This window comes from Ambystoma mexicanum, chromosome 9 (assembly GCF_040938575.1).
Source record: "Ambystoma mexicanum isolate Mex_15411 chromosome 9, UKY_AmexF1_1, whole genome shotgun sequence".
NCBI lineage: Eukaryota > Metazoa > Chordata > Amphibia > Caudata > Ambystomatidae > Ambystoma > Ambystoma mexicanum.
This window is the reverse complement of record NC_090931.1, coordinates 785913823-785936366: the sequence shown is the minus strand read 5'-3', so window position 1 is coordinate 785936366 and position 22544 is coordinate 785913823. Positions and strand designations below refer to the sequence as shown.

Genomic DNA, 22544 nt, shown 5'->3' with positions numbered 1-22544 from the left:
AGCATGTGAGGCTTTCTTTAACTTCATTTGCTATACTTGCAGCAAGGGGTATCTCAAATGGCAGAAATCATGCTGGACAAAAACTGTGTATTTTACATTAAATACAAAGTGTTCACTATATCAGACAACAACTTGAATTTTTAGGAATAAAAATAAGACTTTCAAACGTGACATAATGGACAAACAATTGAAAAAGGCGCCTGAAATGATTGAAGCTGATTTTCAAGCAATGTTGCTATTCTTTCGTAATCGGTGCTGCTGTCAGCAATCACATTATACAGCTTTGCTGAATATATTACAGTAATCAGTCATGCTGTTGCTAGTGGTCCTCGTTATGGGTTTGCCTGTATCCCATCTGTAATTCCTGGTGGGATACCGACAAACAGACATACTGTTACCGGCGCCTGATATCCCGTATTACTGGGATATTCCAGGTGCCTGCAACGGCGGTCATTCCCAATTCCATGGAGTCTCATAGGACGTCATAGATGGAATTGCTGGTGTTACTGGTGCCAGTAATACCGACTGTTTTTATTTTCCCGGTAAGTGCCCGATTTACCTTCAGCTCTTCGCTGGAAGTAAATCCGGTAACCTGTACCGGCAAACCTGTAGTTTGGTGTTGCTGGAAAAGTGTCAGTAACAGCATTACTGCTTTTTTTCCTGCTGTGCCAAACCCAATAATTCTCCCCATGTGTAAAAGGTCTCTTGTGGCCTTCTTAGTCGTTCAAGTCAGACGGCATCATCTTACCAAAGTTACAGAATAGGTTTGAGCATAAGCAACATATTCTTCCTAAGTATACTTTCAACACCCACTAACCCATCCATATATTGTTTGTGTTGCAGTTTACAACGGAATGTGAATTCTATAACGAGGACTCCAGAACAAGGAAAATGCTTGTGACACACGTTCTGTCTTTTGGTAAATGCATTTTTACTATACAGAAATTAGTATTGGCACTGTAAATGAATCTGCTTCTATGTCACTCTATATGTATTTGCATTCTGTTTATTAATATTGATTTGTGACATAAAACAAACATACCTCATTGAAATCTCATTGCACTAGTAGCATTTTGTACTGGCATAGCAGAAACAATATACTTATTTTTTATTATTTGTATATGTTACAAAGACCTTTACAAAAAAGAAAATATCTTTGTTTAAAGCAATTTTTCAACCTTCACAAAATTATGAACCCATTGGCCTATACTACAATCTGGGACAATGCAATGATCACTGGCATTCTATTACTTAGACTTTACCGAACTAAAGTGGAATTCAGTTAGATATGCTTTGCCATTTGACCATGAAAAAGGTCAGCAAGTGTTCTTTCCAAGATTGTTCTTCCACTCGAAGCTATTGTCCTTGGATTCATTGGGGGAGGAGCAGATCTCAGAGAACAATGTTACATTTCGCCAGAACCGGCACAGTGGTGAATGTAAGCACTGGCTCATGCCCAGAGATGATTCTGCTTCAAAAAAAAGTCTGAGAGCAGCCTCTCGTCCCGGTCCACATACCTTCTGTATAATGGCCATCTCACATTCCAGGATCCCTCACAATCCAACAGGAGATGTTTTAGTGTTTGTTTTGACGGAGACTCACAAATAATTTTTGGGCATCGATCCCTTGGTTTCAGATGGCCAAAATGTCACCTGTGTGTATTGTATTAAGCCTGATTCTGAGGAAGTTCTTCCTTACCTGACTGTCAGGACATTTGACCAAATACCTTGGGAGAACCCCCAGTTTTTTATCGATGGTCTGGAAGGAGTTTGTAGGGATTGTGTTCCTCAGTTTTCTGATTGTCTCAAATCACTTACACTCAAATATACTTATAAGCCACACAAAAATTGCACAGTGCCATTGAAACTGAATATGTGGTTCATTTACCAGTCCTAAAGGCCAATGCCTCTAAAATGTAGTTGTCGTATGCCACAGATGGTTTCAATAATTCTTAATTAGCTTAGATAAGTTGCTGAATTTTTCAATGTTTAGCACTTGTTCAAAGCAGGGTTACAGGAGGGACAAACTAAGGGGATTCTCTAGCTTAATCCTCAGCTTTCTCTGGGCACCCTCCACCCTAGCCCAGACCTCCTTATTCCCCAGATGGTTGTATGCCGGGGCCAGAGAATGGTAACCTCTAGTGTCTATTTTTACGCTGGTCTACAAATGATGGTGTAAAGGCCAAGCCTGCTCTGTCTCACTCCCTACAGGAATTTGTAATTGCAACCTACTCTGGTGTTACCCAAAGATCATGATGGTCAAGGTATGCGTTTGTCTCGCTTCCCTTTACAGACTCTCCTTCACTCTCTTTTCTCCCTATTCTTTCTCTTATGCATTTTCACCTGTTATCATTTTCATGTCTCTCCTTTTCACTTATTTCCCCTCTTCTCTCTCTCACCCTTTCCTACCTCCTTCCAGGCCTCCTTTCTTCTTTCTCCCCTCTACTCCTACTCCTATTCGCACCAGAGGCGTAGCCAAATTGTCTTAACAAGTGGGGGCTGAAGTTAATGTTGGTTCCACTGCAGTGACATTAGCATCTGTAAATGCCCACACAGCCCTGCTGAGTGGGCATTTACATATTTTGGGTATTTTGGGTGGGTCTTGCTCTCTCAAGTCCAAACCTGTCTACGCCTCTTGATTCTCACCTCTCTCTCTCTCTCTCTCTCTCTCTCTCTCTCTCTCTCCCCTTCCTCCTGTTCTTTCTGTCTCCTGTCTCTCCCTCTGTTCTTTCTCACCCTTCACTCAACTCTCTCTCTGTCCATCCAATGTGTCTCACTCTTCTCCTTGCTCCATCTCTCACTCCTATTTTCCAACCTCTGCCGTCTAGACCTGTCTCCTCTGTTTTACCCTTGGTTCCGCCCTTTCGCTCTTCTAATCCAATCTCTCCTGCTAGTCTCCCTTTAGCTCACTCTCACCTATCTTCCCCACTTCCTCTCTCCATCACTCTTTCTGCCACTCAATCCCACAGCAGTCATTTCACTCTCATACACATGGTAACATAGTATGACACAAAAAGGACCTTGGCCAGAACTCATCTGCACTCTAGCCCACAGTCTCCAATACATCATCACCACTCCTCTCCAGCTTCTGTACTTTGTCTGGTCCTTTGGTCCACCACCTCATCTCCTGACCTCACCTGAACACCCTTCATTGATCCCTGGCCACATGCCTTTTATACCCAGGCCTTCCAATCTGACATCTTCCTCCCCCTTCCCATTGGTCCCTGTCTGCACCTGGCCTCTGTGGTCAATCTCTTGCTTCCATTTCCCTGAGGGATCAGGTCAGTGGGTCCAATGCTTTAAAAACCCTCTTTATCCCCACCCCCTTTTCGCACATAGGCCTTTGTGGGTCTGTCATGGCCCCTTACTTCTAGCCACTTGCATTACCTTCCTGCTATCCTGTGATGTCGGTGTAATGACTGGTAATTCAGAGATAATCAAAGGAGCGAGACTCACATTTGACATTGGTGACTCTGTTAACATAGTTTCCATCTGGTGCTGAACTGCTTTTGGATCCAGCTGTTTGTTAAAAACAAGAGAAAACTTAAGTCATACGCAAGGCTGCGAGGCATGTTGCGACAGACACTGGTACCATAGTTACAGGGATGTATGGCACAGTTGAGGAGTTCAGGAACTGATGCACTCCCAACTCCCTCATCCCGTTTCTTTGGTAGGATCGGCTCTGGCTTTCGCCCTGTTAGAACGCCTACCTTATATTGGGAGGGGTTGCTGTCCACACTGATTCTGCCCTGCCCCATGTAGTATGAAGTAACTGTACACCTTGGGTATACAAATGTGTTTTGAGACATCTGCTACTATATGCAGTCCGCATTAGATAAAAAGAGGATTTGCACACCTTTGTCTTGATGGTATCATCATTACAAATGAGTAAAAAGAATTGCATTGGCTGTCGGTCTAACTGTTATCACATTTACAATGCTTCCTGCACATCAGTGAACCTTTCCAGTAGAAATTTGATTTTCCCGCTGCCAGTGCATTCATACGTAACCTAGTTCTACATTCTGTGCACTTGTCAAAGAGTCCATTCGATTTTTAAAGCTGGTACAAAGTGCCATATGGATGATTTTTCAATCTGTAAATATCTTTTCTTTGAGCAGAGAGTTAAAACAACAAACCCACACACACACACGCCCATTCCAGGGTTCAAGCTAAATCAACAATATCTTTTTAGGAGGCTAGCTGCAGGGATCAAGACTGGTGGTGATCTTGGCCCAATGTCAGCAATCATAAGCTAACATAAGGTGGTTTTGTCTCTGTTCAACATGCGCTAAACCTCATTCATCTTAGAAACACATTAATTGTCGAGTGAAACAAATCTCAAATCACTGATGATTAATCCAAATACAAATTATTTCATAAATCTTGTATATTTATTTGATATGAGATGGAGGTCGGCCAACACATGTTTTGACCACCGAAGTACCTCGTCGGAGCTGTTAAAATCATGCATTTCCGGTCACATACAAATAAAGGTATAATTTAAATGTTACAGGGTGAACAAACAACCCCATTTGTACACAGATACATCGATTGATACCAAAGTGTAAACAAATAATCAAAATGTGATTCACGCATCAAATCATGTTGCATAAAATAGAGAAATGCTAAGAGAGAAGAAAAGAAAAAATGTATAGAGAAAAAACAAAAAGAAAAATATTTTCTTAATGTTTACAATTTTTAGGCCTAGCAATGTGAAACAAAATGGTTTCATGTATTACCATCCGATCTAAGAGAGGTCGGTCCCTACCAGAAAAGGGCACGTGTACAATTGATCAGTCCTTATGCCCATTTAATAAAAAATAGACTTATGACAGAACTATGGGATCAATTTGGGAAATAACCAATATATAGACTGACCTCAGCAGTAATATTCACTACACCAAAGTTGTGGAGTCAGTGGAAACGCATACACCAGTGTCTCAAAGTACCGATTACTTTACCTACGCCCAAGCACAAGAAAAACCAAGGCGGTGCAATTCCCAATTCTAAAGTGGTGACCACTCATAAACATTGAAAATTATGGTTAAAGGATTCCTTTTAAAGGCGGCACTAAATTCTAACTGTAAGAAGCAAACATTTTTACACTTATGCAAAAGGAGAACATATTAATAATCAACCCATTTTGGGTCCTAACAGTTATAATAACTTGGTTTGGTGGAGGCAAATAAAAAAGAGGAAATCTTGTGTATGTTGAAACAAAAATAATGATGTATGGGTATCCTGGGTCTCACCCATGATAACCAGATAACTCAAGAAATGCATAAGTCGAAAGGAATAGAACTCACCAAATCTCGGCTGAGTATAATGCGGAAAACATCAAAGAGAATAGCTGTTTGTGAAACTTGAACAGAGAAGTATAAAATCAAATGAATGCCTGAATTAAAAGACGCATGCCAAACTAATGAAGTGATACTTCAAGTACATTACTACCTAGCTAACTCACTAGTGCAACCGGGTGGATTAGGACCCATATTCCAAATGGATAAAGAGCAGTGTTTATCGTGTGCGAGGATGCCATTTTGGGTATGCTGATGTATATGTACCATGAGTGACATCACATGCGGACGTTTGATGTCATGAATGTCCCCTATGTACCAAAATAAACATTGAACAATCTAATGCGGCCGTTGCAAGCGTACAATAAAATTCAACTTAAATCAAACTTGACCTCCAAAAAAATTCCACATTGTAAAAATGACAAGCGCTATCTATCAGAAATGCTAAATTTGCATCAAATCATACCATTCAATCGGCCCTTCTCTTGGATTGTGCTGTATCTCGTTAACTAATCAACACACTCACCTAATTCTAAATAAGGACCAAACAACACAAATCAATGAAACCATTCCTTGTAATCTTATGCTGCTCCAATTCAAGAAAGGTGTGTTACGTGAATCCACATGCTGTTGATCAAAGACTCTAAAGTCAAATGTCACTCTCTCCAGCACAATGTCCAAATACCAAGCTGCATAAAATAAACGTTCAGTAGCATAATTATGAAGACGGTAAATAATTTACCTTGTGAGTCAGAGAGAGACCCATTAAATGGTTAGGTTCTAGAAATAAATAATATGTAGTTCAAACAAACTGAACTGTACACTTAGTGTGTATTATGATCTCCTATTAAGCAGGACGATATGCTCACAATCATGTTGAGAGCCTGCTTCATTTGTTAATACCTGACCAACTGTATACAGAAGTGGGAACAGAAAACTGGGGATGGAACACTAGACCACACGAGTCAAGTTTTAAGCAAGGAAGGTCGGGAGACCCTACATTATTGCAGACTTGTTATTTGAGCCATAACAGGAAAATGGTAGCAAGAACAAATATGAGCCACTTATTGGCATAAACTTCAAAAGTAGAGACCTGCTGAGCTCATTGTAGTCAGTAGCGTGTGATTCACGAATTCTCCTATCCATTGTACGGGCTCTAACTTGCACCAAAAATGTATTTCAACAAGTAAAATTGCAAACTTCAGATCAGAATAAATACTAATTTTAAAATTGCTGATGAAAGACATACAGGATACTTGAATTGAAACTCCCATCAAAGTCATTAATGGCAGAACCAGTTAAATTTAGCAATGTTTTTACAGGAAGATGCTCATCTCATGTTCTGAGTTAAGACCAAGTAAAACTGCCATATATCATTCTGGCCTCTGCTTGGCATAGGTGTCATTCTCTATCACCTCCCCTCGGATCACTCTTGATGGTCTTGAGTCGAACATATCATGTGCCCGGCTTGGCGTCCAGTTGGTGCTTTTCTTGCCAATGCAAGTGGAAGTCTTGGGTTTTGAATTCCGATAGAGTTCAGATGCTCCCTAATGCATGTGCGTAACTCACAAGTAGTGCTCCCAAAGGGTGGTGGAATTATCACCAGCTCTTAGCTGGAGGTAATTCCTCCACCCCACTGGCAAACTTGTAGTTGGCCGGTGCGGAAACGTGCTGGTATACATTAATACCGGCACGTTAATTCCACACCAGCCAACTTGTAATGAGGCTCATAGTCATAGCTACATTAGCCTTGCTGTAGCCACGTTGTAAAAATCATTTAGTCAATAACTGGGATTCTTCCATAAAAGCATCCATAGTGCTGCAATTCCATTGTGCGCGTGCAAATTCCCCTGTGGGTATATTTCAATGGATTGCTTTTCTCCCGCAGATTCCTCATCTGATAGATACTCCCTCCAGCTTCGCTGCTTTGGAAAGTTTTTCAATAGGGGGCCTAGTGGACCTCAACCCGGCCGTCGACCATCAATCCCTCTTGCTCGGCATCTGGTCGTCGGCTCCGGACGTGACATCAGGCGTCGTATAAGTAGCGTGTCACTACCCCCGACCTCAGTTCCTTTTTTCCGTGTGCTAACATGCTGCTTTAGGAACACAGACCTTACGACTCTTTGATGTTTTTGTCAGAACACTGTCCTTTTTTTTTTGTAAATCCTCGATGCGAGATGTCGGTCGCACGAGTGTCCGGCTTCAATTGGTGTACCGATTGTGGCACCAAGATATCCCTTACCGACCCACTCGAGTTGTGTCGATAGTGCCTCGGCACGGGTCACGAGACAGACGGGTGTCCGTCGTGCACCAAGATGCAGCTGAAATCTCTTTGCGACCGAGTTGCAAAACCCGCTCTGGGTCGACCGCTCTCAAAATCTCTGGCGTGGTCAACAGTACGGACCTTAGAGGCCGAGTCCGAGGGGCAAACCCTTGAAAAACACCAACACAAATTGATTTTTGATATATACCCTGAAGGCAACATTTCTAGCAGAATTATTTATTTTAACCAATCCCCACAGGATGAGAAAACGTATACATGTGGACACCGCACACGAATAGGAACAAGGTTGAAGCGCTAACAGAGCGTTACCACACGGAACACTTCCGTGAGGTATGTGCTTTAACATACACGCTCTGGTTTTCCTAAATGTTTGGTTCATGCCACATAGTGTACGTATTTATTACACATAGGCTTTTAGTGAAGCTTTATCACATATATATTTTTTCACTATTGTACTCCTTTAGGGTGCATCATTCGAATTTGCCGCACATTATGAATTGACAAAAATTGGGCATCAGGATTTGCTTAATCTAGGAAACAACCAGGTACATTTACCAATGCAGCGTCTCTGAAATGTTATATACATACATTGGTGCAGTATAATGTCAAGTTATTTATGTAGCCTCTCATAGGAAAGTAAAGACAAATCATTTCTTCACAGAATAGTTTAGCATCACCTATTTGGGACATCAGGCTGACTATAGAAGATTGGGTGCCCCTTACTGCGAAGAGCCCCGCTATTTTGGAATCCTCACTTCCCCCCCTGTCTAAGACACAGGGTAAGTGCTTGTTTTGGGGACTTTTGACCCCCGTACAGTTAACAACATTATTTTGTAGAACATCTCATACATTTTGAACCTTTATTTGAACATTAGTTTTGTTTCGGTTCTTTGATATGGCAGTGATACAGGAAGCACTGTCCGAGATTAGCCTGCCCAAGCTAAGTATAGAAGAACAGGATAGGTTGGAAGTGCCCACTACAATAGATGAACTAGAATATGTGATCAAAGAACTACCGACAGGCAAGGTCCCGGGGCGGACAGGCTCCCTGGCGAATTCTACAAAGAATACAAGACATACAAATCCTGGCTCCACTGCTAGAAATGCTTAACAAATCTTTGGAAACGGGCATATTGCTGGATCCTTAAGGGAGTCGTCGATTGTCCCCCTTCTGAAACCGAAAAAGTTAGATACAGACTGCGGCTCGTATTGAGCCCTTTCGTTACTAAATCAAGATGGGAAGAGACTCACAGCAGTAATGGCGCTAAGGCTCAATCCGATCATAGCCAAGTTTATACACTCGGACTAGACAGGATATGTCCCGCATAGAAATATTACTATTAACTTGCGTAGATTGCATCACATAATAGATTGCACCCAAGGAAATACGCGACATTGCATGGTTGCATCATAAGCTGCAGTTAAGGTGTTCGATACGGTTAGATGGCCATGGCTACTGTCGGTGTTGGAAAGATTTGGTATGTGACCGACATATATTAAATGGGTGCGACTGTTGTACAACGAACCTGTGGCTAGGGTCAAGACAGGCGCAGTCATCTCAGAACAATGGCAGCTACGTAAGGGTATTAGACAGGGGTGCCCGTGGTCTCCGATGCTCTTTATCTTGGCGTTAGAGCCACTGGCCGTTTATCTGAGGGATGAATATGGTGAGGCAGGGATAGACACGCCGTGGGGAGGCATTTCATCTCATTGTATGCAGATGATATGCTTCTTTACTTGCAACATCCTGAGATAAATCTGCAATATGTTCTAGATGTGATGGCTTTGTAAGGCATAACAATGAATCCACAGAAGTCGAGTCTGTTTCCACTAGGGGGATATATCGGGAAGACAGTGCGCACGCTGCCGGTGCTGCCAATTAAATGGGAATTGGACACATTCCATTATTTGGGGGTGAACATTTATTATGATCCTCAGACAGAACACACTCGGAACACAGTGAGAGCAATGAACGGAATTGAAAACTCCATGTCCTTTTGCTCTAGATTACCGTTGTCCATGATGGGACGGGCAACACTGGTGAAGATGTAAGTGCTCCCGAGACTCGTTCATTTTTTTACAAATGACCCATTTGCGATACCGTGGTCGTTCTTCAATAAACTCCATTACATATGTAGAAACTTCTTATGGCATAACTCAAGGTGCAGAGTAGCTCTTTGGAAGCTTCAGAACTCATATGAACTAGGGGGGGGATACAACTACCCAACTTTGAAATATTTTTCGTGGCTAGGCAGTTGCAATTTGTAGCTAAATGGCTGTCTGATGAACAAACACATGAATCGAGGCTGTTACAAAGAACAAGAACCCAGTTCTTTTTTAACGAAGTTCTATGGATAACCAACTCTCGTATAACCCGTGTGCCCAGGCTGGCGAGATTGGGGTGTGTAATGTGGCAAAGAGCCTGCCAACTGATGGGGAACATCACACCGTATTCCCCACAGATTCCGCTGGTGGCGCTGGAAGGGAGGAGTGACCAACTGAGGTTGAATGTGAGGAAATACTGCGAACCTAAAGGTGTGGCGACAGTGGGAGATCTGATGGAGGAGGGTTCACCTAAAGGGTTTGAGGTATTGATGAGAGAAACTGGGGTGCACTCAGGGCAACACCTAACATATTCCTGCTTACTGCGGAATGTAAGGAGCAGATGGCCGGAGACTGAAGTACCATTGCAGCCAGATGAGACGATTGAGACATTTTGTGATGTGTCAGAAGGTTGGCATGATGTCTCGCGGATATATGAGCTGTACTCTTACATCCCGTCCCCTTTCCTCAGTACTGTATGGGCTTCCCTTCCAAGGTACGGGAGACAGAACCTTTTTCACCAGAAAAAACCTTCTTCCCCTTTAAATTTAGAGGCACGCGGGGGGTACGGCCCAGGGAGCATTCAATGCCCTGACTCCGCCCTCTGGTGCCACACCTCAGTCCCCTTTTCTGCGTCGACGGGAACGGGCCGAATTCACCAGCACTCCTGGGTTTGGCTTCGTCCATGTAATTCCATGTGCAGATACTTCTTCTCTTTGTCTTTTTTCTCTTATCTATCATTCAGGTACTCAGTCCTCAGGCGTCACAATCCTCCCCGGCGCATGTCAACTTCTACAGGGTTCACGAGGTGTGCATCCTGCAACGGGCTCTTCCCAACTTCAGACCCCCACGCCCTCAGCCCACGTTGCCTTGGCCCACACCACGGTTGGCAATCATGTTCGGCGTGTGACTCGCTGTCCTCGAAGGCGCTGAAGAACAGACTAGCCAATTAGAAGGAGCTCTTCAGAAGTCGCCTCCAGAGGATCTCAAGAACTTTGTGAAGCATCGAACCAGGCCCAAGGAAGGGCCGATAATTTCCAGTGCACCCCTCAAGGGAGACTCCTTCCCAGGGACTCTCTGGTGTGTGAGGGACCGGCCAGGTCCTTCTATCGGCACGTGCACTGAGGCTGCTTCAGTTACTGGCCTTCGGGTCGAAGTATCCTCGGATCCTCCCGGGCACAGTGTTGAGGGACCGGAAGGTTCTTTTAACGGGTCTACACCCGAGGGGCTCCGCCCTTTTAACAGCACCATGACCGAGGGGCTACGCCCTATTACTGGTGATACGTCGAAGGGGCTATGCCCTATTACCGCCAAAACGTCTGAGGGGGTGCCTAAACACAACTCTACCGACCCTCGGGCCGAGGGTGTCACACCTACCGAGCCGAGGCCCGAGGAGCATGGTAGGCCTCGTGATCCACACGCAAGAGTCTTAGACGAGGCCCGGCCCAGCAGGCTGAGCACCACGTCGCAGACACGTAGCAGGCAGCTTCACAAAATGGCCGCTGCGCCAGAGCCACCCGTCCGACGTCATTCCAGGAATTCGGCGAAGAACGAGTGTCAAGGTGGGACTGGCCTCAACCAGGTACGTGGCCTACAGTCTATCACTCAGTTGCGCAGGGCAGAGTTCCATGGCGTCCATATGGACAGGGGACGCAGCGGCTCCAGCAGCTCCCTGCTACCCCGTCGGTACCCCCTGCCACCTCTTTGGCCAGTGAGGAGGTGCTCTTTGAGAAGTTCATCGGCCTCATGGAGTTACCCCAGATGGGGGCTATCATCAAGGATGCCATCGGGGAAATCATTCCCGCCATGCTAGCGGCACCACAGACGCCTCCATCGGGCCCCCAGGCCCCGGTGCAGCCGCCTCCTCCGGCTCCAGAGCCAGCTCTACAACCTCCGCCACCTCCTCAGCCTCCGGCTGCAGTCTCTGTACTCCAGCCTCTGGCGCCAACTACTCCTCCTCCTCCACAAGATCCTCCAAATAAGCAGGATACTGATGAGAAGGAGGATCCGGACACGCCATCCTCAGCCAGGGCCTTCCACGAACGTCTTGCTGGTTTGGCGGAGTACCTGGGCCTTCCCCAACCCGAGGTCGAGCAGCCGGCAGAGGGGGTTCTGGCTGAAGACCTCACGCGACGCCCCTCTGCCAAATCGAGGATTCCTATGCAGACCGATGTAGTCTCCCTGGCCAAGAAGGGCTGGCTCAAACCCCACTCGGCCCAGCCGGTCAATCGACACCTGGACGCCAAGTACAGGCAGGTGGAGGGGGATATACTCTTGCTTTCGGCCCATCCTCAGCCACACTTTTTGGTGATTGCTGCGGCATCACTATACTGCAAGCCCAAGTCGTCCTCGGCCTCTTCCTCTGCGGCGCTGCTAGGCAAGGAGGAGAAGATCATGGAGGCATATGGCAAGAAACTCTATTCCAAGGCCTCTTTACATCTGTGTCAAGCCAACGCCGATGCCATGCTGGTTGCCGCCAACTTGAGATTATGGCGGGAAACTGCAGACTTCCTCCCGGAACTCCCTTCCCAGAGCCAATCACTCTTTAGGGCGGGGCTAGCTGAGACCAAGCTGATTGCGCATGACCTCATGGAATCCACAGTGGCTCATATCGATACCTCAGGCCATGCCATCTGTATTGCCATGGACATGAGAAGGACGGCCTGGCTCTGGGCAACAAAATTAAACCGGGATGCCCAGGAGCGCATTCTAGATCTACTGTTCGAGGGGGGGACCTCTTCCACTCCTCTACGGACGAGGAGAAGGACAAAAAGAAAAACAGCTCACAAACAGCAAAGTCTTTATCCATTCTTACAAAGACCACGCCTAAATCGTACACCCAATCTCAGCAGCGCTCGGAAAGGTGTCGTACATATGGAGGGTTACGCAGCTTCCAGAACGCAGATCCAGACATCCGGAATGCTTGCCGTCTCGGAGCTGGCGCAAACAACTAAAAAGCGTCAGCCTCTGTGGAAAAAAAGGCATGACATGCCCCTTCGGGTCCACGTGGGGGGCAGACTTGCTCTCCATGCACATTTCTAGCACCAGAATTTCATTTCGCGGACCCCTGGATCCCCTCGTAGTATCCACACGGTACCACCTTCCTGTCCCAGCCTCTCCTCCCTCCTCCCCTTCGCTCCCACAGGTTGGGACAACAACTCTTTTGGCGGAGATCCAGTCGCTCATAGAGAGCCAGGCAGTGGAGGAGGTCCCAGCCTCCCAGCGAGGCTTTGGCTTTTACTCCAGGATTTTCACCATTCAGCAGAAGAACCAGGTGGGCCTGAGAGTTGTGCTGGACCTTACCACCCTCAACCTTTCCCTACCCCTGCAAAAATTCAAGATGGTTGTGCCAGCTTTTATAGCGGAGACATTGTATAAGGGAGACTGGATGTGTTCCCTGGACCTTCATGACGTGTACCTGCATCTCCCGATTTGCCAGCCCCATCGTTCTTTCCTATGGTTCAGGATCATGGGCTTCCATTTTCAATACAAGTCCTTCCTTTTGGCCTCAACTCAGCTCCCAGGGTCTTTACTAGACTCATGAGTGCTGTGGCAGCCCTCCTCCGAGCACAGGGCCTCCACATCTACCCATACCTCGACGACTGGCTCATCAGGGGTACAGATCCAGAAGCGGTTCACCACTCTTCCCATGCCCTTATGAACACACTGCACAATCTGGGCTTCTCGCTCAATCTCAAGAAGTCACAGCTGCAGCCTACACAGACTCTGACATTCCTGGGCTTCATCTGGGACACGTGCTCCCGTTGGAGGAAATAATCTCGTTCATCAAGAGGGCCACCGCCCACTTCCTCAGCAGAGAGGTGACCTCGGCATGGTGGTACCAACATCTCATGGGTCTACTGGCAGCGGTCCTATTAGCTGCGCCACACACGAGACTACGGATGAGGAGGATTCAGCTGCACTTTGTAGCCTCATGGAATCGGGAGCAGGGCTTGCAATCCGAGACGATCAATGTCCCTCCATCTCTCCAACCTGTCATAACATGGTGGTCCAGGGACTGCAAACTACGGACGGGAAAGCCCTTTCGGCCGCCCTGTACGCAGGCCACCATCACCACAGACTCTTTGCTCGAGGGCTGGGGAGCGACACTGGACGATCTCTCGGTCCACGGCACAATTACGAGTGGCAGCTAAACAACCTTGTTATTCAGATCTTCAACAGGTGGGGTCACCCCCACGTGGATCTCTTTGTCTCCTGGCACAACAAGAAGTGTCCGCAGCTTGCATCCTGGCAAGGGCAGGGTCCTGGCTCTCTGGGCGATGCATTTCACCTCCAGTGGACGGGCATGAATGCCTACGCCTTTCCGCCCACCCCCCTGATCCACAGAGTAATTTGCAAAATCAAGGAGTCTCGTCGACTCCTCATCATTCTGATAGCTCCATGGTGGCTGGCCGTGCCATGGTTTTCAGAGCTACTCAGCCTCTCAGAGGTGCCTCCGATTCACCTTGCGACGGGCCCAGCACATCTTCTGGCACAGCAGGGGGGCAGAGTCATCCACCCTGCGCCAGGGAAACTAGCCCTCACAGCGTAGTACCTGAGCAGGTAACGTTCGACACCTCAGCCTCTCACAGGCCAATCTGGAGATCATACAGGGCGCCAAGAGCAAAGCCACCAGGGCCCAGTATAAAAGCAAATGGACCAGATTCTTCCACTGGGCAGACTCCAAGGGCTTCGAGCTCTTGGCGTGCACTTTGGGCAACGTGCTCTCCTTTTCGGTGCACCCCGCTCATTCTGGCGTGCAGGTGGACACCTGCCGCACATACCTTGCAGCCATTGGGGCTTACAGGAACTCGGAGGAGGGCGTTTTCTCCTCCTCCAACCCTATAGTCAAGAAATATCTGACAGGTTTCTCTATGCTCTACCTGCCCGTCAAGAGGTTGCACCCTGTGTGGGACCTTAACATAGTCTTGGGTGCCCTGGCACACAAACCATTCTAGCTAATGGTGTGCGTGGACATCAGGCTGGTCACCATCAAGACAGCCTTACTAGTCGGTTTTACCTCGGTTCTCAGAGTCAGCGAGATCCAGGCGCTGGTCACCTCTGAACCATAAGGACAAGGTAGTCATGCGGACGCACCCGGCATTTCTGGCCAAGGTTCCATCCTTCCTACCTTCTTTCCTGATCCTAAGGACGAAGCACAGAGAGTGCTACGCTGCCTAGATGACAGCCGTATCCTAAAATTCTACTTGGACAGGACCAAGGGCTTCCGCAAGTCGGACGCCCTGTTTGTCACTTTCGGAGGCTCGAGGCCAGGCTATCAGGCCTCTAAGGCTTCCATATCTCGCTGGATGGTCTCTGCAATCAAGGAAGCATACGAGGGTCAGCACAAGCCATTTCCGGCCAACATGCATGGCCACACAGTCAGGGCCAAGGCAACGGCCATCGCATTTCAGCGCCATGCCTTGGCAAGTCATAAGCAGGGTAGCCACTTGGGCCTCTCCCTCGGCTTTCTGTAAGCATTACTGTTTGGGTGCCGGCTCTAGATCTGATGCGGCCTTCGGACAGGCTGTTCTCAGGAACCTTTTTGCTGAAGGAGGGTCTCCTCCCCACCCTGGGGCTACATTCAGTTGTAATCGCCCATACAGTAGGGAGGAAAGGGGATGGGACGTAAGAGTAATTATAAATTACTCACCGTAGTGACAAACATACTCTTAGTCCATAGTCCCCTTTCCTCCATACGTCCCACCAACCTCCCCCCTAATAATACTGGTGTCATCGGGCAATGTTAAATCTATTGTCGACGCGTCAATGGGGACTGAGGTGTGGCGCCGGAGGGCGGGGTCAGGGCAGCGCATGCTCCCTATCCTGCACACCCGCGCTCCTCGAAATTTAAAGGGGAAGGAGGTTATTTCTGGTGAAAAAGGTTCCGTCTCCCCGTACATTGGAAGGGACGCCCATACAGCATGGAGGAAAGGGGACTGTGGACTAAGAGTACGTTATTATAATTTAATGTCCAAAGTGGGGAAGGAGTTGGGACAGACGAGACAACAGTGGGAGGCAGACTTGAAAGAACCAATGTCAGCTGCTGTGTGGAATAGAGCTATGGTGCACAACACAAAGGTGACCAGGAATGCAAGGCTCCAGCAGACCCAATTATATATAACCCATAGAGCATATCTGACCCCGAATAGAATAGCAAAATCTAGCCAAACAGACATACAATTGTGTCCGAAGTGCGTGGAGGTAGAGGCAGATCTGGTTCATATGTTCTGGGCCTGCATAGAGATTGGTAGGTTCTGGGAGAAGGTGACTCAAACACTAGCAAAGGCGGATATCACCTTGGAAATCAGATTCCCCCACTGGCTTCTTTACTGCAGGAATTTTACAAGGCCCAAGAGAGCTAAACATGTGAGTAAATTGAGGGATCTGGCATATATATTAGCGAAACGCAGAATAGCGATGGGATGGAAGGCGCAGACAAGGCCTCTGGTGCAAGCATGGTAGAGGGACCTGCTGAAATGGGCGAATGCGGAAACTGTAGTGTGGCAAGAAGCAGTAGGTAGGAACTCGGACCAAGAGGAGGAGGGGGTGGGAGCTTGGAGACAGTTAGTTCAGTGGCTGGCCACATCCACATTAGATAACAGGGAATCGGAACACAGTCCCGTACAAGAGGGTACAGATATCAGAGTGGTGGGTGGAGAATAAGCAAAAGATTGTAGAATGGTGTGTTGCAAGGTAGGCCGGGGAAAGGGAGGGGGAGATGTGGGGGAGAGGGAATAAACAAACAAGATTATAATGTATGTGATATAATGTACTGCCTAATGCAATGTCTGTAAGTTATTGAGGTGTAAAACAAAATAAAATGTGTAAAAACCCATTGGGTTGTCTGTTTCTCTGCCGTGTGGAAGGCGCGGATGGATGCCATAGCATTGGCACGCTGAAACGTGTTCATATGCCCATCAGACAGGAAGGGCATTGTAAAATCTAAGATTTTGGACACGCACGTAGGCAGATCAAACGCCTGAGATTCTTTTTACCATCGTAAATTGAGGATAGAATTCCCAATACCCTCCAGAACAAAGGATTACAAAGAATGAACTTATGTCGGTATCAAGTAACAATATAGCTATATATATAGTCTCCGTATATAATGTCACCGGGAAAAGATTGTTGCGACATTATATAGGTGAACATATATATATAGGGAGAGGGAGAGCCGGAGTTGCAGGGGTTGCCCCTGCTCCCCTTGAAAAAAATAAAGGTTTCGGGGTTGCGGGGGTGTTGTGTCCTCTGCATGTTCCATGTAATAATGTCCCTTCAAAAAACAGCAATTTTTCAGTGATTATTTTGCATGGCAATATTTTCGAGGGGGGCATTATTACCTGGAACCATTATGTGTACATCTTTAATCTGTTTCACTGCCAATATTTATTATTGCTTTGTTATTATTTGTTATTGTCTTACTTTGAATTCTGTATACTTGTCTTACATGCTAATTATCTGTTTCTATTTTTTATTTGTTTCTATTATGTCTATGATAATGACACATGCATTTTTTAAGGCATATCACATTTGTTTTGAATATTTGCGATACTCTCAGATTTTTTTGCATGACCTATTTAAAATAATTGTAATCTGCGCAACGAGTTTTGTTGCGTGCAGCGGGGACCTCCCCTTTTTTGTATTACAATGTCTGAGGGGCCTTGGAAATTAAGTTCCTGCCAACTCCCTTTGTTGTCCCAGATTGGGATCTTAATCTGGTTCTTACTTTTCTGTTGGTGGCTCCTTTTGAGCCTACACACTCTTGTCCTTTACACTTCACTTGTTGAAAGCAGCCTTCTTGGTGGCTATTACATTCACTAGGCGGGTGAGTGAGCTACACGCCTTATGCTGTAAGCCACCCTTCTTGCCCTGCGCTTTTTCCGGGAGAAAGTTCAGGGTAAGGCCTGGTTTCCTTCCCAAGGTTGTATCAGAATTTCACTTACCACAGTCCATCAGCCTTCCGGTCTTCTATCCTCCCACTCACCCTTCTAAGCCGGAGGAGCAGTTCCATCGTCTTGACCCTAAGAGGGCGTTGAGTTACTATGTCGCCAGGACAGCTGATTTTAGGAGAGCTGACCAGCTCTTTGTCGCTTTCTCCGCCCGTAAGGGGTCTGCCCATAATGAGGCAGACTTTATCCCGTTGGATTAATGATTAATGCATAGATGAGTGTTAAAGAATTAACAGCAGGCATCAGGGCCCATTCCACAAGGGGGGGGGTCTCTGCATCCTCCACATCGTAGAGGGGGGTCCCTGTCCGGGTGATTTGTCGCGCTGGGACATGGTCATCTTTACACCCCTTTGCAAAACAATATAGCCTGGATGTGGCTCACACTTCGGATGCACGTTTTGGCAGGGCAGTGCTGCAAAACATTTTGATATAACTTTGTGCCCGCCTCGATTCGTTACTGCTTTGGGAGTCTATCAGATGAGGAATCTGCGGGAGAAAAGCAATCCATTGAAGGAGAAATTACCTTACCGTAATGATTTTTCAATGAATTCTTCTGCTGCAGATTCCTCATCTCCCCTCCCACCCATCCCCGCTTAGAAAGTCGGTGGTTGGTGCGCATCTTTCCATTTCATGTTGACTTGGTGATGATCCTCTGTGTCCGTTTTCTGTCTTACTGCCACAGTCCTAAAACAAACATTTTTCTAACACTACCTTAGTGTTCTTTTTCAATTGTTCCTTCTTCAGGAGTCTATATTACTTTCTTTTAAAGGGCCCATTAGCCGGTTTGTTCTCTCTGTTTTCCTATGCAGTGTGTGCTGCTCTGGAAAAAAGGGGCAACTGAGGTTGGGGCATAGTAACGCGCTACTTATACGATGCCTGACGTCACGTCCAGAGCCGACAACCAGACGCCGAGAAAGACGGATCGATGGTCGACGGCCGTGTCGAGGTACACTGCGCCCCCTATCGGAAATGTTTCCAAAGTAGCACAGCTGAAGGGAATATCTACCAGATGAATCTGCGGGAGAAGAATACATAGAAAGAACTTTACTGTACGATAATTTCTCCTTCTAATCACACTACTCTGATGACTACTGGATGATAACAGTACAGAATGAACTTTGGTGAGTTTCCTGTAGTTCGAGTGAATCTTCTTATCTCGGATATAAAGCTGTACATCTAAAAAAAAGAAAATCTCAGTAGGATTTAATGTACAAGTAAATGATATTCCAAAATGATTATCATTCAAGTGTGTGACGGAATCTCTGGGTAGATCCTCACTCCCTCGCCAAATCAACAAAAATCTCATTGATAAACCAATACCAATTACAGATATTCACCTTAAATCAATTATTCAGATAGAAATGAGTCTATTAAAAAAAACATTTAAAGGTTGGCTGGGGTGGTGCATAATTTGCACCCATCGCTACGCCTTTCAACTGTCTGTACATTTCTCCATTGAAAATAAATATATTGTTACAGAATAAACTGTAACAATGCTTTCATCATTAACACGTCAGCCACATATGAAGCAGATCAATTTTCATATATGTGATCAGTCGTTCGTAAAGCTAAATCATGGTCAACTGAGTTGTACAATGCTTTCACATCGACGGTCACAAATCGCAATTCATTATCCCATATGTAGTTATCTAAAATAGTGCATTGTATCCCGGAAGTGTGCCGGAAGCTTGAGGACCTCCACATTGATCATGGAATCTATATATTTAGAAAATCTCTTTGTGGTCCAACCCATTCTGCTCCCAATATGTCGTCCTTTTGGGATATGATCAATCTCTTTATGAACTTTGGGTAGGAAATAGATAATGGCCAACCTCAGATAATCCACAGTGAGGTCATCTTTTTCATCATCAGTGATTAGGCCCAATGTATATCATTTAGAGAGGAGTTCTTTCGACATGTTGGTGACCTCTCTACTTGGGCTAGTGGCAAGTTTCTGGCAAGTTTCTCATACCAACTTAGGGTCTCTATGTGTACACTGGCCATTGCAATGTAATCTTTTTTTTTTTTAGTACCGCAATGTTGCCATTCTTATCCGCTTGTTTAATAACTATCCCTGTAGCCTTGCTCAAATGTTTTAGAGCCCTTCTTTCGGTGATAGTAAGATTGTTTCTCTTATTAACAGTGCTGTTCCAGGCCATGGTTTTATGTATGTCTAGGGTGACAGCACAATGAAAAGTATCTATTACGTTATTAGAACCAAACATTGACGTGAATCTAGATCTTTCTTTTAACTCATTTGTAGTGAAATGTTTCAGAGGGATATTGAAATCTTTCAAAATGTCAAAATCCGCTATAGGTTCTTTGTGCTGCAGAGAAAGTACCAAATAAATATTGCATATATCCCTGATGGTCGATTCATCAAGTCAATTTGTGCTCAGTCCAGCCAATATTGTTTGATGGAGCAAAAGACAGACCCTTGTTCAATACCATACGTATATATTAAATCTGTATCCGATCAAAACAAGATTCACTGCTGTTGTGCTCTCTGCTATTTCTGCCTCCATGACCTAGTTACTCTTCTTCTGGGTTCTGTTTCTTCTCCTTTTCAGGATTTGTTTCCTCTTGTTGCTCTTCTGGTTCTGAATCCATTGAAGTACCAGTTACTGATGGTTCCTGAAATCATACGTGTTTGCCTGGCATTCTGAAATTGCCCTTCCTGATCCTTTTTATCTGATCTCAAAAAACTGCTCTTTCTCGTGGGATTGGCTGTGTCTGCAGGTATTGGTCCTGAAGTGGTTTGGTTCACAGATTCAGGTTCACGTTCCATGTCAGAACTGGCTGGTGAGGGAAGTAGTTGTACTATCCCTTGATCGTGGTGAGTTGACCTCATCATGTTTCAGCTGAAAAGTATAAACCCGGTGGTGGTCCTGATTATCCTGATCATCCCTAAAAAACGTGCAGGATTTCCTCAGCTTGACCTCATTTTGATGTACTTTAAGAATCTCGTACATAGTTTTATAAAAAAAAAAAATGTTTTGGTGGCTACAGCCGAATTCATTTATGCAATTTCCAACTTTAAAGCTCTGATTTGGTTAATGAGTCATGTGTGTTTACGACTAGCATGTTCAATAAGATCTATCTTAACACTTGAAACATGATTCAAATTCTCTTCCCACTTCTCAGCTAAATCAGAATCCTTTGTGTTGGAGAAATGAGTATGCGTTAACCTCTTGGTATCTTTTTTATTTCTTGATAATTACTCAAAGTGGTAACTTCCCAAAATGTATTTTTCTCCCTTCTAGATAACCTTTCTAGTCTCACATATTTTTCTCTCAGTTTCATGGGTGCTACCAGTGTGTGTTCTAAATGCATTAGATGTGCTCCCGCTACGGGCAAATAATGCCTTATTATCATTATCCCTCAACAATAAGTATTCTGCCGTAGTTGAAGAATTTTATATCCAGTCAGCTAAGATAAGAATTTCCTGGAAAATAATGAATTCTAAAAGGGAAAAGGGGCCATTTCAGGTTTTCGAGCTAAACCAACAAAAGGCTTTTAAGAGGCAAGCTGCAGGAATCACTAGTGGTGACCTTGGCCCAATGTCACCAATCAAAAGTTAACACATGGTGGATTTGTCTCTCTTCAACCTGTGCTAAACTAAACCTTTGTAATAATGACATTATCTTGCAAACACACGGTCTAGTGAAACATAAATCTCAAATCACTGATGAATAATCTATATACAAATTATTTCATAAATCTTCTATATTTATTCGATAAGAGTTATAAGTCAGCCAACGCGTGTTTCGACCACTGAAGGTCTCTCCCCATGACTTTGGTGTTGAAAATATTTCTGCCAGGGTCCTACAATATATTTTTTATTTCCTGCATTGATCCTATAGTTCCGTCATAAGTCTATTTTTATTTCCTTGGTTAAAAGGACTGATCAGTTGTACGGTGTCCAGTCAATTGGTCGACAGCAAACTGGTCGACAGGACATTTGGTCGACACCATTTGGTCGAATGCCAAATGGTCGAATTTTTTTTTTTATATATATATGTGTTTTGTGGGTTTTCGTGTGTCGAAAAAAAAAAAATAGAAAAAAAGGGGGTTGGGGGGGGGACCCCCCCAAAAAAAAAAAAAAAAAAGTGTAAAAAAAAAAAAAAAAAAAATTCGACCATTTGGCATTCGACCAAATGGTGTCGACCAATTGTCCTGTCGACCAAATTTTTTCGACCAATTGACTGGGAACCCAGTTGTACGTGTGCTAGGGACACTCCTCTCTTTGATTGAATGGTAATACATGAAACCATTTTCTTTTGAATTGCTATCCCTGAAAATTGTAAACATTGACAAACTGATTATTTTTCTTTTTGTTTTTTCTCTATACATTTTTTTCTTTGCTTCTCTCTTTGTGTTTATCTATTTTATGCAACATGATTTGGTTTATTTTAACAAAGGTAGCGGGCGCCCCTCTCTCGCAAGAACAGACATGATAACCTGTTCAGTGGTTATTAACCACTTGAGAGTTCGCAGCCACTGCTTTTACTCACTGTGCCTTTCACAGATGGGAAATATCCATTTGCATATCAGTCTTTGTCCTGCCCAGGGGCAGTCCAGCACCGAAATACAATGGCAATTCCAATCTGAACGAGAGTACCACCAGCAACCCCATACACGTGTTTCACCCTTGTTGGGGATCATCAGTGAGGTGAAGCTGATGCCTCTC

At 45.2% G+C, this 22544-nt stretch overlaps 1 protein-coding gene across 2 annotated transcripts in view; it reads left to right on the top strand.

Annotated features, from left to right (window-relative positions):
• PGAP1 (post-GPI attachment to proteins inositol deacylase 1) overlaps positions 1-22544 on the top strand; it is a 1466013-nt gene that overhangs the window by 799602 nt on the left and 643867 nt on the right. For both annotated transcript variants that reach the window (XM_069615724.1, XM_069615725.1), the window contains one exon: positions 844-919. In XM_069615724.1, the coding sequence (XP_069471825.1) occupies positions 844-919 (76 nt within the window). The remainder of the gene's footprint in view (positions 1-843; positions 920-22544) is intronic.